Below are 24,742 nucleotides of genomic sequence, written 5' to 3' on the forward strand. Positions count from 1 at the left end.
TAATAGAGTCTTTCCCAAAGTGTGCACTTTTAGTAGTGGGCAGTAGTCAAAATGCACAGTCCGTGGACAAATGAGTATGAAGAACCATCGTCAAAGAAAAGCTCTTTAGTGTATTGTTACTCTGGATTTTCTTGCTTTGTTCTGTTTCATCTTCTGTTGACTTGGGGACTTTTTCACGATACACTTGTTTGAATACCAGGTCAGACTTTTCCTACTGTACGCACTTGGACAAAGTACCAAACATCTCTATGCTTCAGTTTCCGTGTCTGTAAAATGGACACAATAACAGTTAATGCCTCAAAACCTTATTGAGGCTCAAAAAATCAGTGCATGTAATTTGTATAGTTCAGAACTTGACATGTGGTGGGTACTTGAAGTTAGTGTTGTCAGCGTTGTTCTTATTATATGCATCCTGATGAACCAAGAAAGTCTTTATGCCAGTCATTGATTTCTATAGAACACACATGAGACACAGTGAACTTCATCAGAACATTAAACATGCTTAAAAACACCAATTAAGTAATTCCGGCAACTTCTGAAAAGAGCCCTGGGTCAACAGGCCATCAAGCCAGACTTTGTAAGAAATGCAGTTGGATAAGAATCAGGCATCTGTCAACAGGAGAGTGTTGAAGGCCAGGACAGTGACAGAAGAATGCTGTTTCAGCCCAGCCAACCTCAATGACATTACAGTAAAAAGCAATTGCACATGCTCTATGTGGCAAATGGTGTCACGGCTGGCTATATTTGAGCACAGAACTCTACTATAATAAGATCTCTTGGGTTTTCTCCAAAGATTGAGAACATAAAAATGGAAAATGAAGACAGAATCTTATCACAGTGAATGTTATCTAACCAAAAGAGGTTTTCTATCTATAACAGATGAATTTACAATGAATACACCTTATCTAAGGATCATATAAGGCAACTATTCTCTTGTGTCCTTCCCAAATAAATCATTTAATTTATTAAATAATTCCCAAATAAATAATTAATTTATTAAATGATTAATAAACATCAGGAATCCAAAAATACAGATACACTGTGAATCAAGAAAAGAAGTAAAAATGCTCCAATGGGAGAGATGTGGACTTGAATAGGCATGCTCATCTATAATAATAAAAGCCTAACTGACCATTGCAATCCAAGGAACAACAGAGCAGGCTGCGTGGGGCAACCAGGTCGGCAGGGGGGTGAGTGAGGGACAATCAAATGGCTGAGCAGCAGGCTGTGTGGGGTGACCAGGCCGGCAAGGGTTTAGGGAGGGGGGATCAAATGACGGAGCAGCAGGCTGTTTGGGGCAACCAGGCCCACAGGGGAAGCAGTTGGGGGCGATCAGGCTCTCAGAAGGAGAGGGAAGTTCAGGGTGACCAGGTGAGCGGGGCGGGGGGGGGGGGCAGTAACGGGTGACCAGGCCACTGGGGGCGGCAGGTAGGGGCAACCAGGTTAGCAAGGAGGGGGACAGTTGGGGGCAACTATTTCAGCAGTGGGGGCAGTTGGGGTGACCAGGACAGCGGTGGGTAGAAGGGCAGGTAGGGGCAGGTAGGAAGGCAAGTGAGCAATTAGGAGCCAGTGGTCCTGAATTGTGAGAGGGATGTCCGATATTCCCCGAGGGGTCCCATAGTGGAGAGGGTGCCAGCTGGGTTGAGAACCTCCACTCCTCTGTGCATGAATTTCATGCACCAGAACTCTAGTCTATATACATACATAGTCAAATGCAAACTTTTCACACTTTAACCAAATGCCTGTGAAGCATTTTCCCATGCCTCATCTCATTTGATCCTTAAACTAGTCCTGGAGTAGGTAGAGAGGAGACTCAGTAGAATCCTATTCTCTTTTCATTAGCCAGAAAACAAAGATTTGACCCAACTGAAAAGAAGAAATGGTAGACCTTGAAAATGACTTCAGGTTTTCTCACTGTGCAGAATATAGTCAAATACTGCTGCAGTTAAATATTTTACCCTTTGTTTTCCCTGCATAATCTACAATAATAATCTGCTTTGTGTTGATATTTACTGCTGTGTTGCTGACAATTACCTGAAAGAGAAGTTGGGGTGCTTCACTGGGCTGGAAAAAGTTTAACTACATCAGAAAGCAGGTCTAATTAAGCAAGTTTATTCTATACCTATAAAAGGCTAAGTTGAGTTGCACATGCGCAGTGCATATAAAGCTCTCACTGACACCAATCACACGCATGTTCTTCAATCTGTTATTGTTAAATCATGAATTTGGTTGACACTTCTACTATAGAGAAAGCATGAATAGTGATATTAAAATGTTTATTCTAAATAATTTCCTTTCAATGTGCACGAATTTGTGCACCGGGCCACTAGTAGGTTTATAAGGCAGGCACAGAATGGAGTTTGCTCCTTGCTCAACATGTTTCCCATCCTGGCTTTACCTGTATGATGTGAAATTACTCAAGTCCCCTGGTAAACTTGTGCTTGGATTCCCTTGACAAGTACCTCAGACAAGTCTCTGTGGTTGAGATGCAAAAATAAAATGTACCCTTGATGGCCAAGGAAGGACATGAAGGACTGTGCCTGGAAATACTCGGATGTCTCTATGATTGATGACTTCCCGTGGCTTCTTTCTTCTGATTTACCACGGCCTCAGCCTTTATTAAAGCTGATGTGAGTATATCCAATGGGATCCTCTGGGAACTCTTCGTCCTTGTAAATGTGCACTCCAATGTAATCACTACATGAGTTAGCTCCCACATTTCTTTCCAATGCTCATTTCAAGAGCCAGCTCTGATGTTTAGTGCTATGGGTCCTCTATTGCTTTAGAAGTGAAATGTATAGTTAGGTGCTCTATTGATCTAAATTCTTCTGCAACAAAAATTAAGTACCTTTTTGGGTCATTACAGTGATATTTCATAGGAGTTTTATGCTGTTATCTTTAGTTGGGATTATCTGCTGGTTTTTGTGATATCATTAATATTTATTTTCAGTAAATTCGAAAATATCACGGGAATTAATGTTTAAAATTTGTAGTGAATAGCTGTTAATGTTATTTCTTCCAAAGATTAATCTACATAATTTAGAGAGATTTATAGAGTGCAGTGAATCTTCCAGACACTCGATCAGAAGTGACAATGTTTTTCATCCTGATACCATTGATATTTGTAACTCTACTTTGCCTGGGAAAGTGTCAGCTAATCCCGAAGAAAATGCCAGATATTAACTGAAACTTTGACTAATATGTAGCCACCTTAATTTTCTTTTTTTCTAAAAATGTTTTTATTTTTATTTTTTAGAAAAGAAGGAAGGAGAGAACCAGAAACATCAATGTGAGAGTAAAATATCAATTGGCTGCCTCCTGCATACCCACTACCTGAGATCAAGGACACAACCCAGGCATGTTCCCTGACTGGGAATCAAACTGGCAACCTTTAGGTGCAAGGGACAATGCCCAAGTACCTGAGCCACACCGACCAGGAACCACTTATATTTTTTATTACATAGTTGGGGGAGTCTCTGTTCACATCAAAGCTTAGGTAACAAATATTCTTGGGCATGAATTCCAAAGGCACTGTGTGAACTAACAAAAGTTTTCCAGCATACGTCAAAACATAACATGTAACAAAATTATTTACAACAAAATGAACACCTTAAAATAAGATATCAAAAAGATATTTTAAAATTTCTTCTCCTGTTTTAGTTTTTTTTCCCCTTTTCACTGAATTCTTTTTAAAATAAGAGGTCTTTGCTTAGATGAGGTAAACAAGTACAAATAAAAAGAACACAACAGAAGTGAGTGTGTGTACATGCACCTTTGGAGCAGACGGTAGTGCAAACCAACTGAGCTTTCGCCTGTGGTTTCCATGTGGTCGATACTTTCCATGCTGAGTGTGTCCATTTATCTTTCAGTGGAATCTTCTGAGTAAAAGAAATCCCCCAATGTTTCAAAGCCAATTAGCCTACAGTCTATATTTTTCATGTTTAGCCTATGAATTTCCATGTCAGCTAAAAATGCAGTTACTGAGCTCTGGCCAGTGTGGCTTGGTTGGGCATTGTCCCATCCACTGAAAGATTTCAGTTCCATTCCAGTCAGGGCAAATGCCCCAGTTGAAGGCTCGATGCCCATAAGGGGGTGTACAGGAGATAGTCAATGGATGTTTCTCTCTCATTGATGTTTCTCTTTCTCCTTCTCCCTTCCAGTCTCCCTAAAGTAAAAAAATAAATAAAAAAAAAATAAAATGTAGTTACTGACATTTGCTAATGATTAATGCAAGAATGGTTTAATATTCAAAATATTTAAAGAACTCATACAACTCAGTATCAATAAAAACAACAATCCAGATAAAAAATGGCCAGAGGACCTGAATATTCGTTTCCCCAAAGAAAATACACAGATGGCCAACAGACACAAGGAAAGATGTCCAACATTACTAGTCATCAAGGAAATGAAGACTAAAACCACAAGGAGACATCGCCTGCCATGTGTCAGAATGGCTATTATCAAATAGACAATAAACAACAAGTGCTGGAGAGAATGTGAAGACAGGCTACCATTTACACCTCAGGTGGGATTGCATACTAGTGCAGCCACTAAGGAAACGAGTGTGGAGAGTCCTCAAAAAGTTAAAAATAGAACTACGATATGACTTTAGTAATTCACTCTGAGTAGTTATAAAAAAAAAAAAGAAAACATGAATTTGAAAAAATATATGCACCCCTATGTTCATTACAGCATTACTACAATAGCAATGACATGGGAGTAACACAGGTGTCCATCAATAGATGAGTAGATAAAGAAGTTATGCATATAATGGGATATATTGTATTTACATATATAATGGGATATATATATATATATATATATATATATATATATATATATATATGCTAACTATAATTTTTAAAAACTATCAAGCTAGCCCTGGTTGGCATTGTTCAGTGGTTAGAGCTTTGGCCCACACACCAAAGGGTCATGGTTTTGATTCTCAGTCAAGGGCATATTCATGTTGTAGCTTCCACCCAGTGGCTCCTGTTGGGGCACATGCAGGAGGCAACCAGACCCATTAACGCTTCCCTCTCTTCCCCTCCCTCTCTCCCTTCCATTCCCTTTAAAAATCAATGGAAAAAATATCATGGGGTGATGATGAACAAAACAAAACAAAAAGCACATAAAAAAAAGTATCAAGCTCAGTATGAAAACACTTTAGCCATGAGCTGGATGCCATTTAGTTTCAGGATTTAAGAAGTATCAGCAAAAGAGGAAAACAGGTGTCAAGGACTTCAGTCTGTGGGACTGAGAACCAGCATTTCGTGAGCTTCATCACATCTGGGGACCAGGCATGCACTATGAGGACTGAGTCAAGTATTGGCTGCTTCCAAATCATTAAAATTGCATAAATGGGTCTGAATGCGCCTGCGTCTGTGACGATTCTCCCCAGGGGAGTGTTAAATGCTGTGGATGGCTCCTTCAGCCTGGATTCCCCTCTACCTCTGAGCGAGATGTGGGGTAGCTGAAAACATTTATCCGCTGCAGCTAGGATAAATAGTGCTGTGTCCCCTGCACATCTGTCCTTGGTTGCGGAAGGCATTTCTGGTGGCCCACGTGGAAGCTGTCCTTCCAGCCTTCCTCAGTAGAAGCCTGTCATCGTCTGTTTCATCTTTTCCTCTTTGTAAAATCTGGAGTGGACCCCGTTGTTACCCTGAGTTCTGACTGATACAGTATTTAACAAAGAAGTATTATAATTGGGAACAAAACTCAAGAAATGGAATTTGGGATTATGAGACCCATTTGGGCATGAAAGATGGCTCCCAGTCCCATTAAAAAGGGAAAACACAGCCCAGAGCCCAGAGTGCCTCATAGGATCACAACGAGTCTCTTGAAATAAAGTGCCTCCTGGAGTGAAAGGATTGGCAGACCAGAGGACTGCTGTGACAAACCATTACGGGGGAATGAAGGAAGAATACAGGCCTCCAGCCATTTCTCCTTACAGTGGAGATTAAAGAAGAAACAAAAAAAAGATAGGACAAGCTCTGACTTTTCAATTTCAGCTCAAGATGTGTTTAGAAGATGAGGGAACATCCATCATGATCTCTCACGGCCACAAAACTGCCAGGGCCAGAAATCAGACACGGAGTCAGTTCCTAGTGTTTGCTGAGTCCCAACATAGCATGAATTCAACACCTTGCCCCACCCCATATGTGAAAGCTTGAGCATTTACTGGTATTGAGAGAGAGTAGAACCTTGACGGGGCACATAGTGGTAACTCCGAGGAGCCTGGCCACTCTGAGTCCTTCGAGGCCGGAGAGCATCCCTTGGCCAGGGAAATGGCTCTTCCTTTTCTCTCTGGTGACACACGCTAGGACAGTGGTTGGCAAACACATAAGTCAACAGAGTGACAAACCGCAGCAGTTCACGAGCCACAGTTTGCTGACCACTGACCTAGGAGGCTGGGTGAGGAGGTAGACCCAGGCTCCCTGGTTTTGGGGGAGGGGGATTGATAGGACATCAGGGTATAAAAGTCTAAGTGGTAGCACTTTCCTCCTGTAACGGGGGGCTCGTGATTACAGAAATAGGCAGCAGGGGCAGAAAGATGGTCTGAATAATTTGCACCGTGGGAATGCTTAGTAGTTGCCATTTCGCCATGGTTACCTCTTAGACAAATAGTTGGCCAGAGGACTGAGATCCAACTTGATCTGAATAAACGAAGAAACCCTGTTGTAAGCAGAAGCCTGACTTCTCATCGTGAAGGACTAGAGGGCCCCTTATCTGAGGCTTAGACGGGAATCACTTCTCAAGACCAAGAGTCCCTCAGACAGCCAGACAGATGCCCTCAGGGGGGACCTGTGGCATGGCCAATCTCCGTTCCCGTCTTTCCCTGAAGGACACAGGCCCACTCTGTTGGGTCTGAGCTTGGACTAACATCTGGGGTGTTAAGGACCCCAACACACTGCACCTTATCTTTTCTACCCAAGTTCAGGATCATTAGAGGTTTAGACAAACAAGGAGATAAAATATAGCCTAAACACTAATAAATCTATTAGTACTGGGGGAACTTTTGTTAGATATGAGGTAATACATCAATCACCCCAGTTCCCTAACCATGGATACACCAGCTCCCTACCCTGGGCCAACATAACCTCCCCTCTCACACCTACCTCAGGACCTGAGAGGGCCTAATCGACAGCCTGTCTAAACGTTTAAGACAAAACTGAATTGATTCTGTGATGACCCGCTTGGCCGCTTGACCCATTATCTGCCAGTCACCACGTAAATAAATGGCCAAGCCCTGGCAGTTTCACTCTGAATGCTTCACTGAATTTAAAAAACGAGGGACAGAATTGCTATCAAGGCAGATCTAAGCCATGGTACGTATGGAAGGTTTCAAAGGCCATTTCGTTTTCAGAACGGGGAACCGTCGAGAAGCTACACATCCTGTCAAAGTTATGAAGGGATGAGCGATAATGCTAATTTCTACCAGCCTAACAGCTGCACCGAGAAACTTCCATAATGACTGCATTTAATTACATAAAGAGTGGCAGAGGCTCTTTCATTTGATCTCAATCGCGAAGCCTTGATCCTGAAGGTAATCCTGGCGCTCCCTGCCAGGGCCGGCTTGTGGAGAGCAGTGCGTTCTGTTTCTGGTCTCAGCTCTTTTTAGAGGATAAAACAAGAATACTTTCTCACGCGCATTATGGGGACGAGAAATATTACCTATAAAGAAAATAGAGCCTATTTTCTTTAATGTGCCCTAAATATACATATACGTGTGTGTGTGTGTGTGTGTGTGTGTGTGTGTGTGTGTGTGGATACACAGATGTAGAAAAAGAATTAGCCCACAGGTCATTTCTAGAGTTACCTGTAACACCATTCAACAAAAGTTAAATAGTATGAAAGTCTTTTTTTTTTTTTTTTAAAGTAGGTCATATTTTCTAGCAACCATGCCTATTTGCGTAGATTTCACAATGGCTCTGGTGGCTTATGTTTTCTCTCAACCTTCATTTCTGGGCCGATCCCTGGTTTTCATGAAAATGATTAGGGAGACCTCTCTGGCCCATGGAGTCCCGAGGTTAATTAACACGGAATGCACACCGCACATATGTGAACCGCCAATGAAGCCTGGCGGTCAGGTACACGGAGCTCTGTCACCGGGTGAGAATGCAGGCGGGAAAAGGTGGCATTGCAAATTAACTGGGGACCTTCACGTTGGGACTTTTTATTTCAGCCTTCAGCTGGCTCTGACATCTGACACACGGTACCGGCAGAACGTCTAGCTGTTTACTGAGTTCATGTGCAGTGTATACTTCAAACAATTCCAAATGCTGCTACCAAAAACATGGTAATTACATTCTGCTACATGTTTCTAAAACAGAAGTCGGTGGAAAGATGTTTACATAGGTTCGCTGTTTTCAGTGGCCATGCCAGGTGTCAGCTGGCCTCATTAACTGGCCACATCTGACAATTATATCTCAGAAATTATTTCCCAAGGCCACTAAAAAAGATGGTGGCGATAACAACAAAAGATGGTGATAAAAACAAAAGAGAGAACCTGCCTGGTGAGGCTCATCTGGTTGGCATAGAGAGGCAGTGTTTGATTCCTGGTCAGCATACATGCACGGGCTGTGGACTCCATTCCCAGCAGGGAGCGGACAGGAGGCAGAGGTCAATGTTGTTGCTTCTCTCTTCCATGTTTCTATCTCTCTCTTTCTCTCTCTCCCTCTCCCCCTCTCTCCCTCTCTCTCTCTCTCTCTCTCTAAAATAAATAAAAACTTATTTTTAAAAATAATTCAAAGTTCTATTTCTGGGAGAGATGAGAATTAGGAGATTTCTTTTTTGAGGTAAGATCTCTTTCTTCAAAGGAAAGTGATTTGAACAAGCCTCTTAAACTTCCTGAGCCTCTATTTTTTTAAACATGAAATTGATTTAAAAAAGCAATACCTTGTTAATGTTATGGGGGTTTTATGAGGATAAGAAACATGAATGCACATTTACCATAAATCATTATGTACATGTTAGAATTTCATTATACGACATGAAACCCTTTATTCCTTTATTATTTTTTAAATATATTTTCAAAATGCTATGGGTATTTAATTTTAAAATGTGCCTTTAACATTTATGTAAAACGCTTTTTGTACTCGTTCAATAGAAACGTATCTGGCCACTGGGTAAAGCTGACAATAAAACTACTGGTCCACAATGTGTTAATAATTTAATCTCGCTGTTAGAAGATAATGTAAAACCTGAAAAACTCAGTTAGGATATTTTGGCAGCAAATGTCAGACTACAGAATTCATAACGGCCTGAACCACGAGGCCATGTGACCAGAGAGCTGAAGGTAGGTGGCTCTGAGGCCAGTCCAGAGGCCCAACAGGGAGAGCATGTTAGCTCAGCATCACTGTGAACTGCTTTCTCTTTCTTCAAGGTCAGAGATGGCTGCGTGTCAGCACATAACCAAGCCCCCGGGAAGAACGAATGCAGTGGGAGTGAACATGTATATTCCTTTCCACGCGTTTGTCTTTCAGAGAGGAGTAAAATCTTTCCCAGGCATCGCCCTGGACGTTCCCCCGTCCCCCGCCGTGTCATCCTCAGCAATGAGTCACATGCCTACCCCGGATGAACCCCTAATGATGATGAGTGGGGTTGTCAAAACTGGTTTTGATCTGCCACATTTCACCCCTAGAGGTAGGGACAATATAAACCAAACAAAATAGGAGTTCTGCTAGTAAAAGAGGAGGAATGAGGAGGGTCCGCCTCCCTGGACAGCCTCACTTCACAAACGGGTCTGAATTCAGACTAAAGTGTGTGTGAACGGTTTGCTTCTGGTGTTTTCCAGGTAATAGTTCAGACTGTGGTTGACTGTGGGTAACTAAAACCATGGAAAGCAAAACCACAGATGAGGGGAACTACTGCAGGAAAAAAGATAAGAAAAGAAAAGAAAAGAAAAGAAAAGAAAAGAAAAGAAAAGAAAAGAAAAGAAAAGAAAAGAAAAGAAAAGAAAAGAAAAGAAAAGAAAAGAAAAGAAAATCCTTAATAATGAGCTGGGTCAGCAAATGTTCTTCTGTATGGGACCAGATAATAAATTCTTCAGTGGTCCACATAGCCTCTGTCACATATTCTTCTTTGTTATTATGTTGACAGCCCTTTAAAAATGTAAAAATCATTCTTAGCGAACAGGCATACAAAAACATCCCAAAGTCTAGATTTGACCCTAGTGTGTCAACCCCTGGGCGGAAGGTATTGTTTAGTTGTCTTCCATTCAGTTAGTGAACAGAAAACTTTATTGACTGTTGAATGAGGTCAGTCATCTGATTCAGGGTTGAGAAAACAGCCATGAGTGATATACAGTACATTACCTAGAAAAGCTCAAACTCTAGTAAGATGCTAAAGATGAACCCCAAACTTAAGCCCACCCAAAGTGTGTGTCCTGAAAATATTTTTTGCAACCTCAAATATAAATCTTACAGATAGAGACTAAGGTAGGCACAGTTACTTATAAATGTATTAATTTAACACGTAGAATCACAGGGTTTCGAAGGAAGCACACGGAGTTGGGGCATTTGTGTCTACCTACGGGGATCCCACAGGGAAGGTGCAGAGCAGGTGCAGAGCAGCAGAACACACCCTCCCGAAATGTGCTGCTAGGGCATATGGATTCTTTGGAGCTCCAGGCACTTGGAAACAGTAAGTGCAGGGAGAGGCTTTCTCAGAATTTCCTTATCTGCCTCCAGACCGACCCTCCCAGAGAGACTCATTGTCATAAATCTCCTCCCAGTGTTTCCTCAACCAGCCAGGACCGACTCTTCTCACAGGACAGACTAGAAGTTGGACTCACAGCCGGACACACTCTGTCACAACCTTACCTGCCATCAGCTTGTTGTTCTCAGTCCCATTCCTCTCACCTAAAAGGCTACATCGCCCTCCCCTTTCCCTATCACGGTGGTAGTTAAGCCTGAATCCTAAGCCGCCTCTTTGAGCAGGTCACTTTCCTCTGGTATCTCCCAGGTATACATGAGGTATACATGTTTATCAAACATGTTTTGTCTTGGTTTTTTTACTCTTGCTAATCTGTCTTTTATTACAGAGGCCTCAGCTAAGAACTCAGAAGGGTAGAGGGAAAATTATAGCCAAAACAGTATACAGAGATCCCAAAATATTGATGGAATTGCTTGTACTAGTTTTAAATTCCTATTCATTTCCCCCCTAAAATAAATAAATAAACAAATAAACAAACAAACAAATAAATACTGCCCTAGCCGGGTGGCTCAGCTGGGTGGAATGTCTTACACGAAAAAGGTCACATCTTCAATTCCCGGTCAGAGCACACCCCTGGGTGACAGGTTCAGTCTCTGGTCAGGGAGTGCACAGGAGGCAACTGATTGATGCTTCTCTCACACATGGATGTTTCTTTCTCTCCCATCCTCTCTCTCTAAAAATAAATAAAAACATATCCCCAGGTGAGGATTAAAAATAAATAAATAAGTACATGCATACATACACACACACACACACACACACACACACACACACAAACACACGTTATATACACCAAGGCCCAATAGCGCAAGTTTAGAAAGCGTGGAGTTACTAACAGTAACTGTCAACAGAAAATAATTCATATATTGAATGTAACAGCAGCCAAGACTGGCGGATGTAAGTAAATTTAATCCAATTCTTAATGTTAGAGATTAGCATCTGATTACGGAGATCTCAGTATGTTTAAAGGGATTTCTTAAAAACACTACGGAAAACAGACGTTCTCTTGGGAACAAAAGAATGCATTTCGCTCTAATCAGTCTCCCCGCGCCAGTGCTGGAAGCCAGTGCCTCATCCTGATGTTAAGCATTTCCCCCAGAACCCCCGGAGGACCGGGCTGTGAGTGAGAGACCCCCTCAGTCCCCTGCCTGAGGCCATGGGGGAATCATTGGGCTCCTTGCTCTTTTCCTTCTCTCTCCTGTTGACTACAGAGCCCCATCAGTGGTCCTTCTAAGCAGCACAGACTAACAGAAAACCAGCACGGGGCGTTTCTGAGAGAATGAACTGTCCTCCGGAAAATGGAGATTGCCTTTGAGGCCTGCGGTTCTGCCTGGAAGCAGAGGCCACGACCCTGCTGCTCCCTCGGAAATGCCTGCCTGTGGTCAGGGAGCCTCTTTCTCCAGATGAGTTCCCCACAGCAAGTCCCACCATCACATTTTCTTTTCTTTTCCTAAATATATTTTTATTGATCTTTTATAGTATGAAAGGGAAAGGGATAGCTAGAAACATCGATAAAAGAGAAACACCGATCAGCTGCTTCCTGAACTCTTTCTACTGAGGATGTGCCCGCAACCAAGGTACATGCCCTTGACCAGAATCTAACCTGGGACCCTTCAGTCCACTGGCCGATGCTCTATCCACTGAGCCACACTGATCGGGGCACCATCGCCATTTCCTTCCCTGGGACTTAGAAACCAGAGGCTCAGATCCATACCTGCCTTAGCAGCACAAAAGTGGACCCTGGCCTCCCCAAACCTCTCAACAGACCCACGTGGGCAGAAGCACCTGACAGGGTGGAGGCACCCCAGTCCTCTGCAGACACATTAGGAGTTTGTGCCGCTGTCCCATGGCCTGCCTGCTGCTTCCGCACTGAGGCAGGCTGGGCCTGTTTTACGATTCCGATCATCACCAAAGTGTGGAGACCAAGCATGAAGTATTCATAACGCAATCTCTGGAAAGAACGCGGCTCTGTGGGTCAGCCCTAAATACTTGTCCGCTTTAATGGTTTGCGGGAGAAGCGGCGGGTAATTGAAAAGATAATGGCTCTGCAGGCTGCAGGCCGGCTTCAGTCCGAGGCTATCACTTATCATCACCGTGACCTTGTAGAACGCTCCTTAATTAGCCTGTCTGACCTCCCTTCCCTCATCTGTCTAATGGGGATAATGTCATGGGCATCAAACGTGACAATGCTTCATTCGTTCTCTCGCCCGGGGACCTGTGTGAGCCAGGGATTAGCGGCAGGCTCAGCTCGGGGCTGGCGACACGGAACCAGAACAGCCATGGGCCTGCCTGGCTGAACCATGTCCCAGGTTCAATGCTGGGAACTGGGACGCGATTGACCCCTTCTGGTTGCTTTCACAAGAAGGTGGAGGAGACCAATATTGCCAGGTAGAGCAATAACCAACTCCCCTTCTGGTTATAAATAACAACAAGCACTACTCAGCAGTGAGGTGAGGAGGAGAGAAATGCATACACACATCCAATTAGTTTTTCTTTATTGTATGAAGCCACTCGGATAAAGCGAATTTCTAGGAGGTGATAGAGCAGTTAATTGGGTTCCTCCTGCCAGGCTGACTTGTCCTCCTCATTGTGGGTGACTGACTACATCAGTGGAAAGGCGCATTAAGACCCTCGTCTTGCCTGGCCGGTGTGGCTCAGTGATGAGCACCAACCTATGAACCAGGAGGTCACAGTTCAATTCCAGGTCAGGGCACATGCCAGGGTTGTGGGATTATTCTCCAGTGGTGGGCATGCAGGAGGCAGCCAATCAATGTATATAACGAGCCCTGCACACCAGGGCCTGTCTTACCACCAATTAAATCAGAGGTATGTAAGTTACAATCCTATCTAATAAAGGAGTAATATGCAAATTGACCGTTACTCCACTTGCGTAAACCACTTGGGTACCTTGTTCAATCTCTACTCGGTCCTTTACTATAGATAATCCTAATTCTTGCCTATTCTCCTTCAAGTGTGTAAAATTTATGTCATAATCCTGTGATAAAAATATCCAATAACCTGATGTTTCATGTCCATCTATTTTGCAGACAGCTGCTGCTTTGTACTATTCCTTTATATTTAATTTTATGGTGGGTGTTTTTTTTTGTTGTTGTTGTTTTTTTTTTAAAGACACAAGCCTGCTTTCCTTCCCTTGGTCTATTTATTTCAAAAGTATATTTATATCAGCTTTTAAACTTCATTTTAGTCTCTACCAGATTATATTACATAGCTGATCATTTTTCCTACTGACCATATAATTATAGGAGAGCTCACGTGCTAAAATATTATATTATCATTCAGTAACAGTGTCCAGTCCCTGTCAAAGTCAATGCCTGGCTATTAAGACAGCATGAGGCTAAATGAAAAAAGAATGCTTTGAAAAGGCTGCGAACATGTGGTGCATCTCCTGGGGCCAGGAGGGAAAAGCGGATTAGAGGCAGAGTGTGGGATAAGACACAGGAGAGACACATGCTACTTCTTTGGGTTTGAGTCTCTTATGTAAACACTTGCCTTTAATAGTTCGTGGAGGGATCGGCCCCTGTGCCCTTTATTCCATAAAGAAGGGAGCATGCAGAGATGATCTTCAAGATTCCTAACGTTATAATGAAGTCTAAAACCACTACCAGTGGGATTAACAGAAAAAGGGAAAACAGAAGGCACAGTGGGGTCACCCGCAGTCACATTCCACAAATGTTGGGTTCTCGCTGAGCGGTTCCTGAAGTGAGTGGGGACCTCAGCTTCAGCAGCACGGACTTTGAGAACATAAACACGCGACAGAGAAGCCACCTGCAGTCGTCACACACAGAGGGGAGGTGCAGGGTTCTGAAACACCCCAGGAAGTGAAGGCGCAGCGGGCAGCCTCGGGAATAACGCGGGGGGAGGGCGAGGCTGGCGGGAGGGGCACGGCATTCCCGCAGCCCGGGAACAACAGTGAGGACACACATGTCCGAGACAGTCTCTCCCAGGAAACCGCTGCTGAAGGAGAGGAGAGTTCGGAGCAACGGTAACATCTGGAAAACTATCAATTTGAGGGAGGACTCGCTCATAAAATAAGTCAGCAGAATCAAGATTCAAATGGACCAGGAAGGAAAGCACATGAAACAAGAATGGAGTGTCTAGTTGCACTGCATGGAAAGAAGATAGCACATGAGATGGTTTGAAGAAAACAACAGACCTTCTTCCTGAAGCCTGGTGGGCTCTGGAGTGCTTCCCGTCCCAAGGAGAGGCGGCTTCCTCCTCCGGCACAGCGCCGCTGGGGCCCGCAGCAGCCAGGCCCTGCCCTTCCTCCTCCGTGCTCTCCTGCTCCTCCTGTCTGCATGCAGGAGAGAGAGCAGAGGGTGAGCACACTCTCCCGGACCATGAAGTAACCATGAGGAGCAAGGAACCACAGACATATTAAGCAAAGTTATCCTTCAGAATGGAAGGTCAGATAAAGAGCTTCACAGATAAGAAAAAGCTAAAGGAGTTCATCACCGTGAAACCAGTATTATATGAAATGCTGAAAGGTGTTCTTTAAGAAGAGGAAGAAGAAAAAGGTAAGGATAAAAATTATGACAATAAATACATATCTATCAACAAGAGAATCTAAAAATCAAGTGAAGAAAAAATCTGAGGAACAGAATAAACTGGTGAATATAATAGAATCAGGGACATAGAAAGGGAGTGGACTGACAATTCTTGGGGGAAAGGGGTATAGGGGGCGTGGAAAGAGACTGGACAAAAATTGTACACCTATGAATGAGGACAGTGGAGGGGAGTTTAAGGGCAGAGGGTGGGGTGGGAACCTAGTGGAGGGGAGCTATGGGGGAGAAAAAGAGGAAAAAACTACAATAATCTGAACAATAAAGATTTATTAGAAAAAAAAAAAAAAGACACAGTAAGTCCAGGATGTGACGACATCCTGTGGCCATCTTGGCCCGTCTCTGTCTGGACTTAAGACGTGAGAAAAGAAACCCCTAGTCGGTGACGCCACTGTCATTGTGTCTCTGGTCCCTGCAGCTGGAGTAAGCCCTGACTCAGACCAAAAGAGAAACCCTTAAAGACAGGAGCGGCCGTCTCCAAAGTAAATCCCAACCTCTGCCTGAGGGCTGCACGTCCACATGTTCTATTCCTCCAGGACAGCTTCCACACGAGCACACTTTCACACTCTATGTTACCCCGCATGGAACCCAGTGCAATTTCCCATTACGCTCCACGCTGGTCATCTGAAGTCCTCCGAGTAGCACTTTTCTCTCTCTGAAATATCAGTACTTTCAGTAAAAGGAAACAGGGAGCCCAGGAAGATGGCTGACTTCTGAGAAACAACTCAACTCAAAACACGGTTTCAAAGACCGTATGAGGTGAGACGTGTCCAAACGACCGTCATAGCTGCCAGGTGCTTCTGTAACTGTGCTGGCCTCTTCTGAGTTGAACTGGTGCTCACCCCTTTTCTTTGGGGGAGTTTTAGTCCCAAAGGCAGTGCGGATCCCTTTGGCATTAACATCCAACTCAGAAGCAAGTCCCAACGTGCATGTGCTGAAGAGTGAGGCCACTTAGAAGCGGGTGGGCACAGCAATGCCTACCGAAGCTCACTCCCACATCTGAGATGGACTCATTCCAGGCAGCCCTGGGACACAGCTCCTGGGATGCAGCCCCTGGGATGCAGCCCTAGGTGCCCAAACCTAGTTTATGCATGAACAGTCTGCAGTGTTTCTCAGCTTTGCTCATCTAAGTTACAATCCTATCTAATAAAAGAGTAATATGCAAATTGACTGTCACTCCAACACACAAGATGGCTGCCCACGTGACACAAGATGGCCACCACAAGATGGCTAGCAGGGGAGGGCAGTTGGGATGGATCAGGTCTGCAGGGGAGGGCAGTTGTGCTCAATTAGGCCAGCAGGGAAGGGCAGTTGGGAGGGACCAGGTCTACAAGGGAGGACAGTTTGGGGCAATCAAGCCTGCAGGGGAGGACAGTTAGGATGACTAGGCCAGCAGAAGAGGGATGTTGGGGGCAACTGGGCCTTCAGGGAAGGGCAGTTGGGGGGATGGGGGAACCAGGCCTGCAGGAGAGGGCAGTTAGGGGTGACCAAGCTGGCAGGGGAGGGCATTTAGGGGCAATCAGGTTGGAAGGGGAGCAGTGAAGCATCAATTAGGCTGCCAGGGGAGTGGTTAGGAGTGATCAGGCTGGCAAGCAGAAGCAGTTAGGGGCAATCAGGGAGGCAGGCAGGTGAGCAGTTAGGAGCCAGCAGTCCTGGGTTGTGAGAAGAATCCCAGATAGGAGAGGGTGCAGGCTGGGCTGAGGGACACACATCCTAGTGCACAAACAAATTTCATGCACTGGGCTTCTAGTATTTTGTAAAGGTGACTGCTCATCCCTGAAAGACTATAGAACACGTACATGTGAATGCACATGAGTGTGTGAGCACATGGAAGTGGACACACATACATTTCCAATCGCTTCATAAATGAAAGCAGTAGAACCAAAAGCCTCCCGGTTTCAGTAAGTAAGGAAAAACTCCAGAATTTTAAATGTTTAATAGCTTTGGGTCTGATAAGCCCTTCCAGTCTAAGAGATTAATAATAGGAACTAAAGCCTATTATGGCTTAATCACTAGTCTAAACTAGAGTCCAAGCCAGTAAAAATCAGATCAGAAATGCCAAAGAATCCTTCTTGAGGCTTAACAGATGAACTCTGAACCTTGTCTGCATAAAATGAACACTATCAAAACATTGCCCTTGATTTTATTCATGAGTTTCAAGACATCTACAAATTGCATATGACTGAGATTTTCTGTTGACTTCCATAGCTGATTATGTGCCAAAAGTTTGGTCAGGAAGCGAGCTTACATTTGGCTGCTGAAACAGACCCTTCTGCTCTGTTGGTAAATCCATTTTAATCTTATATAATAAAAGCCTAATATGCTAAGTGTCCCATCATACTGTCAGCCATTCAGCCAATCAAAGTTTAATATGCTAATGATATGCTAAGGCCGCTCAACCACTCACTATGACATACACTGACCACCAGGGGCCAGATGCTTGCTGCTGGGGTCTGGCCAATCAGGACTAATCAAGATGGGCCTGACATACCCTGGAGCCCCCCTGCAGTCCCTCCCCAGCTGGTCAACCTAACAGCCCCGGTCCTGCATCAGTCGGGTCCCTTGGCCTGGCTTGCACCTTCTCGTAATCGGGCTGAGGGGACCCTCCCAAGTGCACGAATTTCATGCATCAGGCCTCTAATTTAAATATATTATAACCATTGTGTTCTCATTAAGACATCAACCACATTAGATTGGACTCAATTCCACAGAGATGGACACACACGGAGCTGCCAGGTTATCTCACAGGTAAGTGAACGTGAGTGCTAAGGCCAGATCATGCCCAGCTGCCTCCAACAAGCTCACAATATTTATACCTGGCCTTTCGCTAATGAGGTCACCTATCCTCTACGGTCTGTCATGCTCTGGAGGGAGGATTTGTTTAAACTTTGCACACCTCTGGCGGCTCATGCCAGTGAGATCCATCTGCCGCTGTCACTTCACAGCTACCCATTTCGCTGTCTCCTCACTCCAATCATGCCTGGAAGCGGCCACACTGAGCTCGGGTGTCCACCGAGAAGATAAGGGGGCATCATGACATAACTCATCACTTCCGTTTTAAACGCCGGGCCCATTCTCAGACTCAAGACCTGTTCTGTGAGCCAGAAGGAATGGGCTTAGTCTTGTCAGCTGCCACCTCCCACTCTGCCCCTCCTTCCACTTCTCCACATGCCTTGCTGTCATCCCTAAAAACAAGCACACAGGCTGTTGATGTCTTAAGGCCATGGTCGGCAAACTGCGGCTCGCGAGCCACATGTGGTTCTTTGGCCCCTTGAGTGTAGCTCTTCCACAAAATACCACGGCCTGGGCGAGTCTATTTTGGCTCTCAAAAGAAATTTCAATTGTTGTACTGTTGATATTTGGCTCTGTTGACTAATGAGTTTGCCGACCACTGTAAGAGGTTTCTAGTTACAACCCTGGCTGGTGAGCTCAGTGATTATCAGTGGTTAAAGCATTGACCTGTGCCCTAAAGAGTCACAGGATTGATTTCGGGTCAAGGCCACATACCTGGGTTCATGCCTGGCCATGTGGGAGGCAACCCACTGATGTGTCTCATATTAATGTTTCTCTGTATCTCTCTTTCGCTCTCCCTCCCTTTCATTCTCTCTCTCTAAAAAAAAAAAAAAAAAAAAAAAAAAAAAAAAAAAAAAAAAAAAATCAATGGAAAAAATATGCACCAATTAGGATTCACAACAACAACAAAAAGTTTTCCAGTTACTATTTATGTGAAAGTGGCAATCAGGAGGGTTGAGGGTAGGATGGAGGGAGGCAAAGGGGAGAAAATGGGAAACATCTCTAATAGAGTCAACAATGAAAAAGTAAATAACAACAATGAGTCTGTAAGTAAAAGGATTGCAAACTTTTACTGTCTTGGTCCTGGGTCTAGAGACTATGTCCCTGCCTGAGACTCCTGCTAAAAGCTTTTAAGGTCTCTGTTCTCAGCTTTAATTTCTCAGGGAGCTCCTCACTAAACTGCACCCCCCTTTCTGACCCACTCCAGGCACACCATAGCTGCCCCTCTGCCTCCAGTGGGAATTCCGCATTTCTGAAGAATGGTTACCTTGCTGCATTTTCCCCCTGTAATAAAGGCGGACCCGCCATCAGCCACCGTTTATGGTAGCTGCCTCTGAGCCTCTGAGCCCAGATTTCCATTTGTCTTTCCCTTTGCCCATTAAAATATAGTTTCTGTTGACATATTTTGATTCTTTCCACTAATAATCTAGCAGGAATTGTGAGGGAAACGGTCTTCGAAATGGCTGGCAACCAAAATGACAACGCCACACACAGAAAAATCCTCTCCGAAACTGCCAAGCAGTGTGAATGCTCACGTCTGCTGTGAGTCTTCAGAGCTCACTTATGATGAATGGCAGAAAATATTTAAGGATTCAACCACTTCTTCTATAAAATGCCATCACATAGCTCTGGGACCCCTCCTTTTCTTCCTGGCTAACAAAAAACCTAGTTAGTCAAAATAGATTCCGTGAGAGGTTGGTAAGCCAAACTTTAAAAGGCTGAGAGCTTTATCTTATAAAAACTTCTCTAGGAAAAAACACAATGTACACGTCATTTTCCGAGCTTAATAGCTGGACATTAGAATTGGACAAGAATATGAAAAAAGGCATATAAGTAGTCTTAGTCCACATCTTGAACTAAGGTGAGAAAATATGAAATAACATATTAACCAAATAAATTCAAAATCTTTGACGATTAATATTGAATTGGGAGGGGATGTCTCAGGAATGCTGCAATGGTTTCCTGATCAAAGCTCCATCAATGCAAAAGCATTTTAAATTATTTCCTTAGTACATGGAGAAAACACATTTAATAAATGTTGCACTTTTCAATTTATCATTAAAAGAAAAAGAAAAAAGGAATGCTAAGAAAAGAGGGAACAAATATTCCTTAAGGGGATAAGGGAGCATTTACTTTAAAGGCTCAGCTAGGTAGTGTTTACTGGAGAACTGTTGGACCCAACAAGGCAAGGGTACCTTGCACCACACCACTATTCACCACTAGAGGGCCGGGGCACCACATTCATGCACGGAGGGGTCTTTAGAGCTGCTTCAGAGGCAGGAAAGGCTCCTGCCCCCTCCACTGTGCTTGCCAGCCGTGAGCCCAGCTTCTGGCTAAGCAGCACTTCCCTTGTGGGAGTGCAGTGACTACCAAGGAGCAGCTCCTGTGTTGAGCATCTGCCCCCGGTGGTCAGTGCGTGTCATAGCAACCGGTCATTCCGCCAGCCGATTTGCATATTAGCCTTTTATTATATAGGATAGTACTGAAGGCCCCCACCCACACAGTAGGGCAGGGCCTCTCAGCCTTGGCACCACTGACACTTTCATCCGGGCAATTCTTTGCTGTGGTGGCCTGTTCTGTGCATGGGAAGATACTTGGTAGCTGGGCTGCCCGCTCCCATTAGATGCCAGTCACACCCGTTTTCCCCTCGTTGTGACCAAAGGTCCCCAGAAGGCTGAGAACCACTGCCCCCCACCTTCCGGTGATCACCTAATGAAGCCAATTACGTCACTCTGTGTACCCCCGTTACTTTCCACATGACAGCCATCCTTAGGGTATCCTCTTAGACTTGTCCTGACAGTCCCCTGGCCCCTCTGCCCTCACTCCCCAGCCTCTTCTCCTCCAGATATTCTTGCAGTTCCCCGGAACAGTGGTCGGCAAACTCATTAGTCCACAGAGCCAAATACCAACAGCACAACGATTGAAATTTCCTTTGAGAGCCACATTTTTTAAACTTAAACTTCTTCTAACACCACTTCTTCAAAATAGACTCGCCCAGGCCATGGTATTTTGTGGGAGAGCTTAAGGGCCAAAGAGCTGCATGTGGCTCTCGAGCTGCAGTTTGCAGAACACTGTCCCAGAACAGGTAGTTCTCTCACAGCTCCTCACTTTGCAGTGTTTTCTCCCGGGGCTGCCTGAAGATCCTCCTCTATTCCTCAGGTGAGGAGCTCTCACTCCTTTCTCCTCAAAACCCAGCCAAGATGTCTAGGCCCAGGTGACCTCCAGGGTCTGCTCACAACACTCCAAGTCACCTCGGTCAGGCCTGGCACTGCCTCTTTTCTGAGAGTTATTTCATCTCTTCTTCTCTGTGAGCCAGGGATCCAGCACTCAACCAGCAACACAGCAGGTTGTCTTCTGAATGAATGCCCAGCGGGGGGTTTCCTCCTGGCCTTGGATGAGGCTGCTGAAAAACATTGCTCCAAGGTACTCCCCAAATAGCTCGCTTTTCTGTCTCAAAATAGAAAATAAATGCATTCTTCCATCTTCTCTGGAGGAGAGAACTCCTCACAAAATGAGTATTTTGGATCTTTTGCGAGTGTCTGATTTTTCCCAAAATTAAGTTCATGCTCAGATACTACCTTCACTTACTTAATGCGCTTAAGTTTAAAAAAGGAATCAGATAGCTCCCTTCCTGGAAGAATTTGGCAAGTCACACCTGCAGGGAGAGCCCTGCCCTCCTAAGTCACCTAAAGGACTGGGAAAGTGGGGGCAGGCGGCTGTCACCCCGGAGGCCTGGGGGGGGGGGGGGCATGAAGGGGGGCTGCTGCCATTTAGACTTTGCAGGCCGGTACCTGTCACCTGGCTCTCTCAGCCTTCACGCTGGAATGAATGTCACTGCTTTGCAAAGTTTCAACACTTGGCATGTGCTTCAAACAATAAAAGTGTCAAAACCGGCTCTGCTGCTGTGCATTTTATTATCCGCCGGTGTAGTCTCACATCCAAAGTTCCTCTTGATGGGTGGAACCCGGAGACTCTTTAGCAAATACCACCGAAAACACCTGCGTGTAACGTTCACCGATGGCTGTTTCCTCCGCTCACAGCTCAAATTAAGAGGGCTTTGACAGATGATGTTGTGTTCACGCTCTCCTTGTTAACTGTATTCAGGTAATGGATGCAAAACACAGAAATTAAAGAATTTCCCCCGTGCTACATGTTTATCATTCCAGCTGAAAACAAAAATCTGTCTACAGACCTTGTAAGGAGAAGGGTGAAAACAAAGTTTCATAATCCAAAACATGTCAAAACGCAATAGGCTAAAACTGGGACGTTGTGAGAGACTGTCTTTCCTGCCCTCAGGAGGCCGAGGGAAAGGTTGCTTTTTCTCTAAACCAGCATTTCTTAAGTTGTTGCTAAAAATACTTGGTGGAGGGCCAGCGCAGCATAATTGATGTTGCTGAAAATATTTGGCTGAGGCCATAGCCTGCCTGACTGAATCCCAAGTCCGTGACCTGGAGCAAGTTACCTAACCCCTCTGTGCCCCAGCTCCTTCGCCTGTAAAATGAAGACTAAAAATAGTCCTAACCTCAGAGGACTGCTCTGAGGACTGAGAGTTTGTATTTCAAAGCACTCTGAACACTGCCTGGGGGGCACAGGGAGGCACTCAATAGGATTGCTATTCGGGAAAACAGAGACACTCGGAACTATGCAAGGCAAAGTGTTCAAACTCAGCTTTGGGTGAGAAACCGCACCCGCTTACCATGAGCACCTGTGGCCCGTCTACATCCTAACGAAGGATGAGCAATGATGGATCCCAACTGCAGAGGGGTTCCTAGTTTGACTGAAGTTCTGAATTTCCGTTTCAGTAAATGGGTATCATGGATGTAGGGCCTTAGGGGAGGGAGTTCCTATATCTGCTCACAAGTTTCACTGGCTGCCTCTATGACCCCAAAGAAATGAAATACCCTCTTCCCTATCTTGTTCTCCACATCGTGGTCCCTAGGAACCTTCCCAATGTTACCCAGCCTTACTCCTCTGCCGACACCTCTGCTGGAATCACCATGGCTCAGGTGCATCCCATGGTTTCCTCTTCTTCTTGTTTATAATTTCCTTAATCGGTCTTTCTCTTTGCATATGGCCCCCACTTCTTAAATGACCCACTCAGATTCCATCTCTTCTCTGAGCATCTCAATTCATGAGAATGACATTGACGACATGAGGAAAGTATTGGAGACAGAAAGGTCCAGTTTTTTGTTTTTCGATCTTAAGTTAGCAGTCATAGTTTGACAAATATTTGTTGACTATCAAGTGCAACCCCCTGGCTGCTGTGGGAAGTGTGAAGACCAACGGACACCCAGTGGTCTGTAAACCATAAACCGAAGGGGTATTGGATATGGACACTAACATATATCTGGGAGATAAAGCCACGTTTTCTAAGACGTCATAAACGTGTGAGAGAGAAAACAAACGCTGCCAGTCCTCATAACCTCTCTGAGCCCCCTCCTCCCTCCCACTCCTAAAGGGACTTACAAAGCCCAGAGGCCTGGGGACCACACAACCCTGGATATCAGGACAGAGTAAGAGGACCAGGTCACAGACGTCCACATGCTGAGGACTCAGCGCCAAGGGCACCACCTCAGAGCCCAGGAGACGAAGCCCGGCTCCTGAGGCCCTAACTGCCCGCTCCTAACAGGTTCCCCAGGTGCTGGCTGCACTCACCAGACTCCTGCCTTTCTTCCATTACAGCCCCACATCCAGAGCCTGAGGGGGCTCACTGCGCCTGTGCTGCAGGGCGGGGCTGGGCGGGGCCTGGGAAGGGATGGGCGGGGTCTGGCAGGAACTTGGCCAGGTGAGGGTCTGGGGCGGGGCCTGTGACGGGAGGGGCGGGGCCTGCGGCAGGGAGGGGCGGGGCCTGCGGCGAGGCTGGGCGGGGCCGGTGATGGGAGGGGCGGGGCCTGCGGCGGGCGGGCCGGAGCGCGGGAACTTTGAAAGTCTCCGCACAGCGGGCGCGGAGCTCAGCTTGCAGGCAGTTGCGCCCTCGGACCCCTGACCCGGGCCGCAGGGCCGGCTGCGGCGATGGTGGAGGGCCCGGGCTGCACGCTGAACGGAGAGAGGATCCGGGCGCGGGTGCGGCCGGGCCAGGCGGTGCGGGCCGTGCGGGGCGGCGCCCTGCGGGGCCCCGGCCCGCCCCCCGCCGCCCCGGCCGCGGCGCCTGCCCAGGTGAGCGCCCGGGAACCTGCTCCGGGGGAGGGGACGTGGGAGGAGGACCCTGTGCGGTTCGCTGTGCCCAGGGTGTCCTCTCTCCGGTCCGGGCCTGGACCCCCGGGCCCCCTGGCGCCCAAACTTTACCCTGACTTCCGGGGGGCGGAGCCGCGCCTGCGCAGCGGGAGCTGCTGAGGCTGAGCAGCCTGGGGCCCTGCAGGAGTCATTCATTCCCTGAGCCCTGGCTCACCTTCCTCACAGCCCACTGGGAAGGCTTCCTTACAGCTGCAGCTGGGATTGCCCCTTTAACACTGGCAGGTCTCTGCAACTTGCGACTTTTTTCCCATTACATTTTTTAAATTTTCTAAATTTCAGTGTTTCCCAAAGTGTGGTCCGCGTCCCCCCAGGGGTATGGGAAGAGCTTGGTGGGGGTACGCGTTGCACCGGAGTTGGGGATATGCACTGCATCCTGCTTAGCTGTGCCTGATTCTACGTTCTCATGAGTACGAGGGGTACTC

General features: G+C 45.9%; 1 protein-coding gene across 2 annotated transcripts in view; it reads left to right on the plus strand.

The window, feature by feature from the left end:
* The first annotated feature begins 23,988 nt into the window (after positions 1–23,988).
* The window catches only part of NEIL3 (nei like DNA glycosylase 3), a 35,762-nt gene continuing 35,008 nt past the window's right edge, over positions 23,989–24,742 (plus strand). For both annotated transcript variants that reach the window (XR_014794638.1, XM_084879157.1), the window contains exon 1: positions 23,989–24,242. Coding sequence is in view for 1 of the 2 variants with exons in the window: in XM_084879157.1 (XP_084735283.1) it covers positions 24,099–24,242 (144 nt within the window). In the remaining variant the exon portion in view is untranslated. The remainder of the gene's footprint in view (positions 24,243–24,742) is intronic.

Source organism: Pipistrellus hanaki (assembly GCF_964339955.1).
Source record: "Pipistrellus hanaki genome assembly, chromosome: 3".
NCBI classification, from domain to species: domain Eukaryota; kingdom Metazoa; phylum Chordata; class Mammalia; order Chiroptera; family Vespertilionidae; genus Pipistrellus; species Pipistrellus hanaki.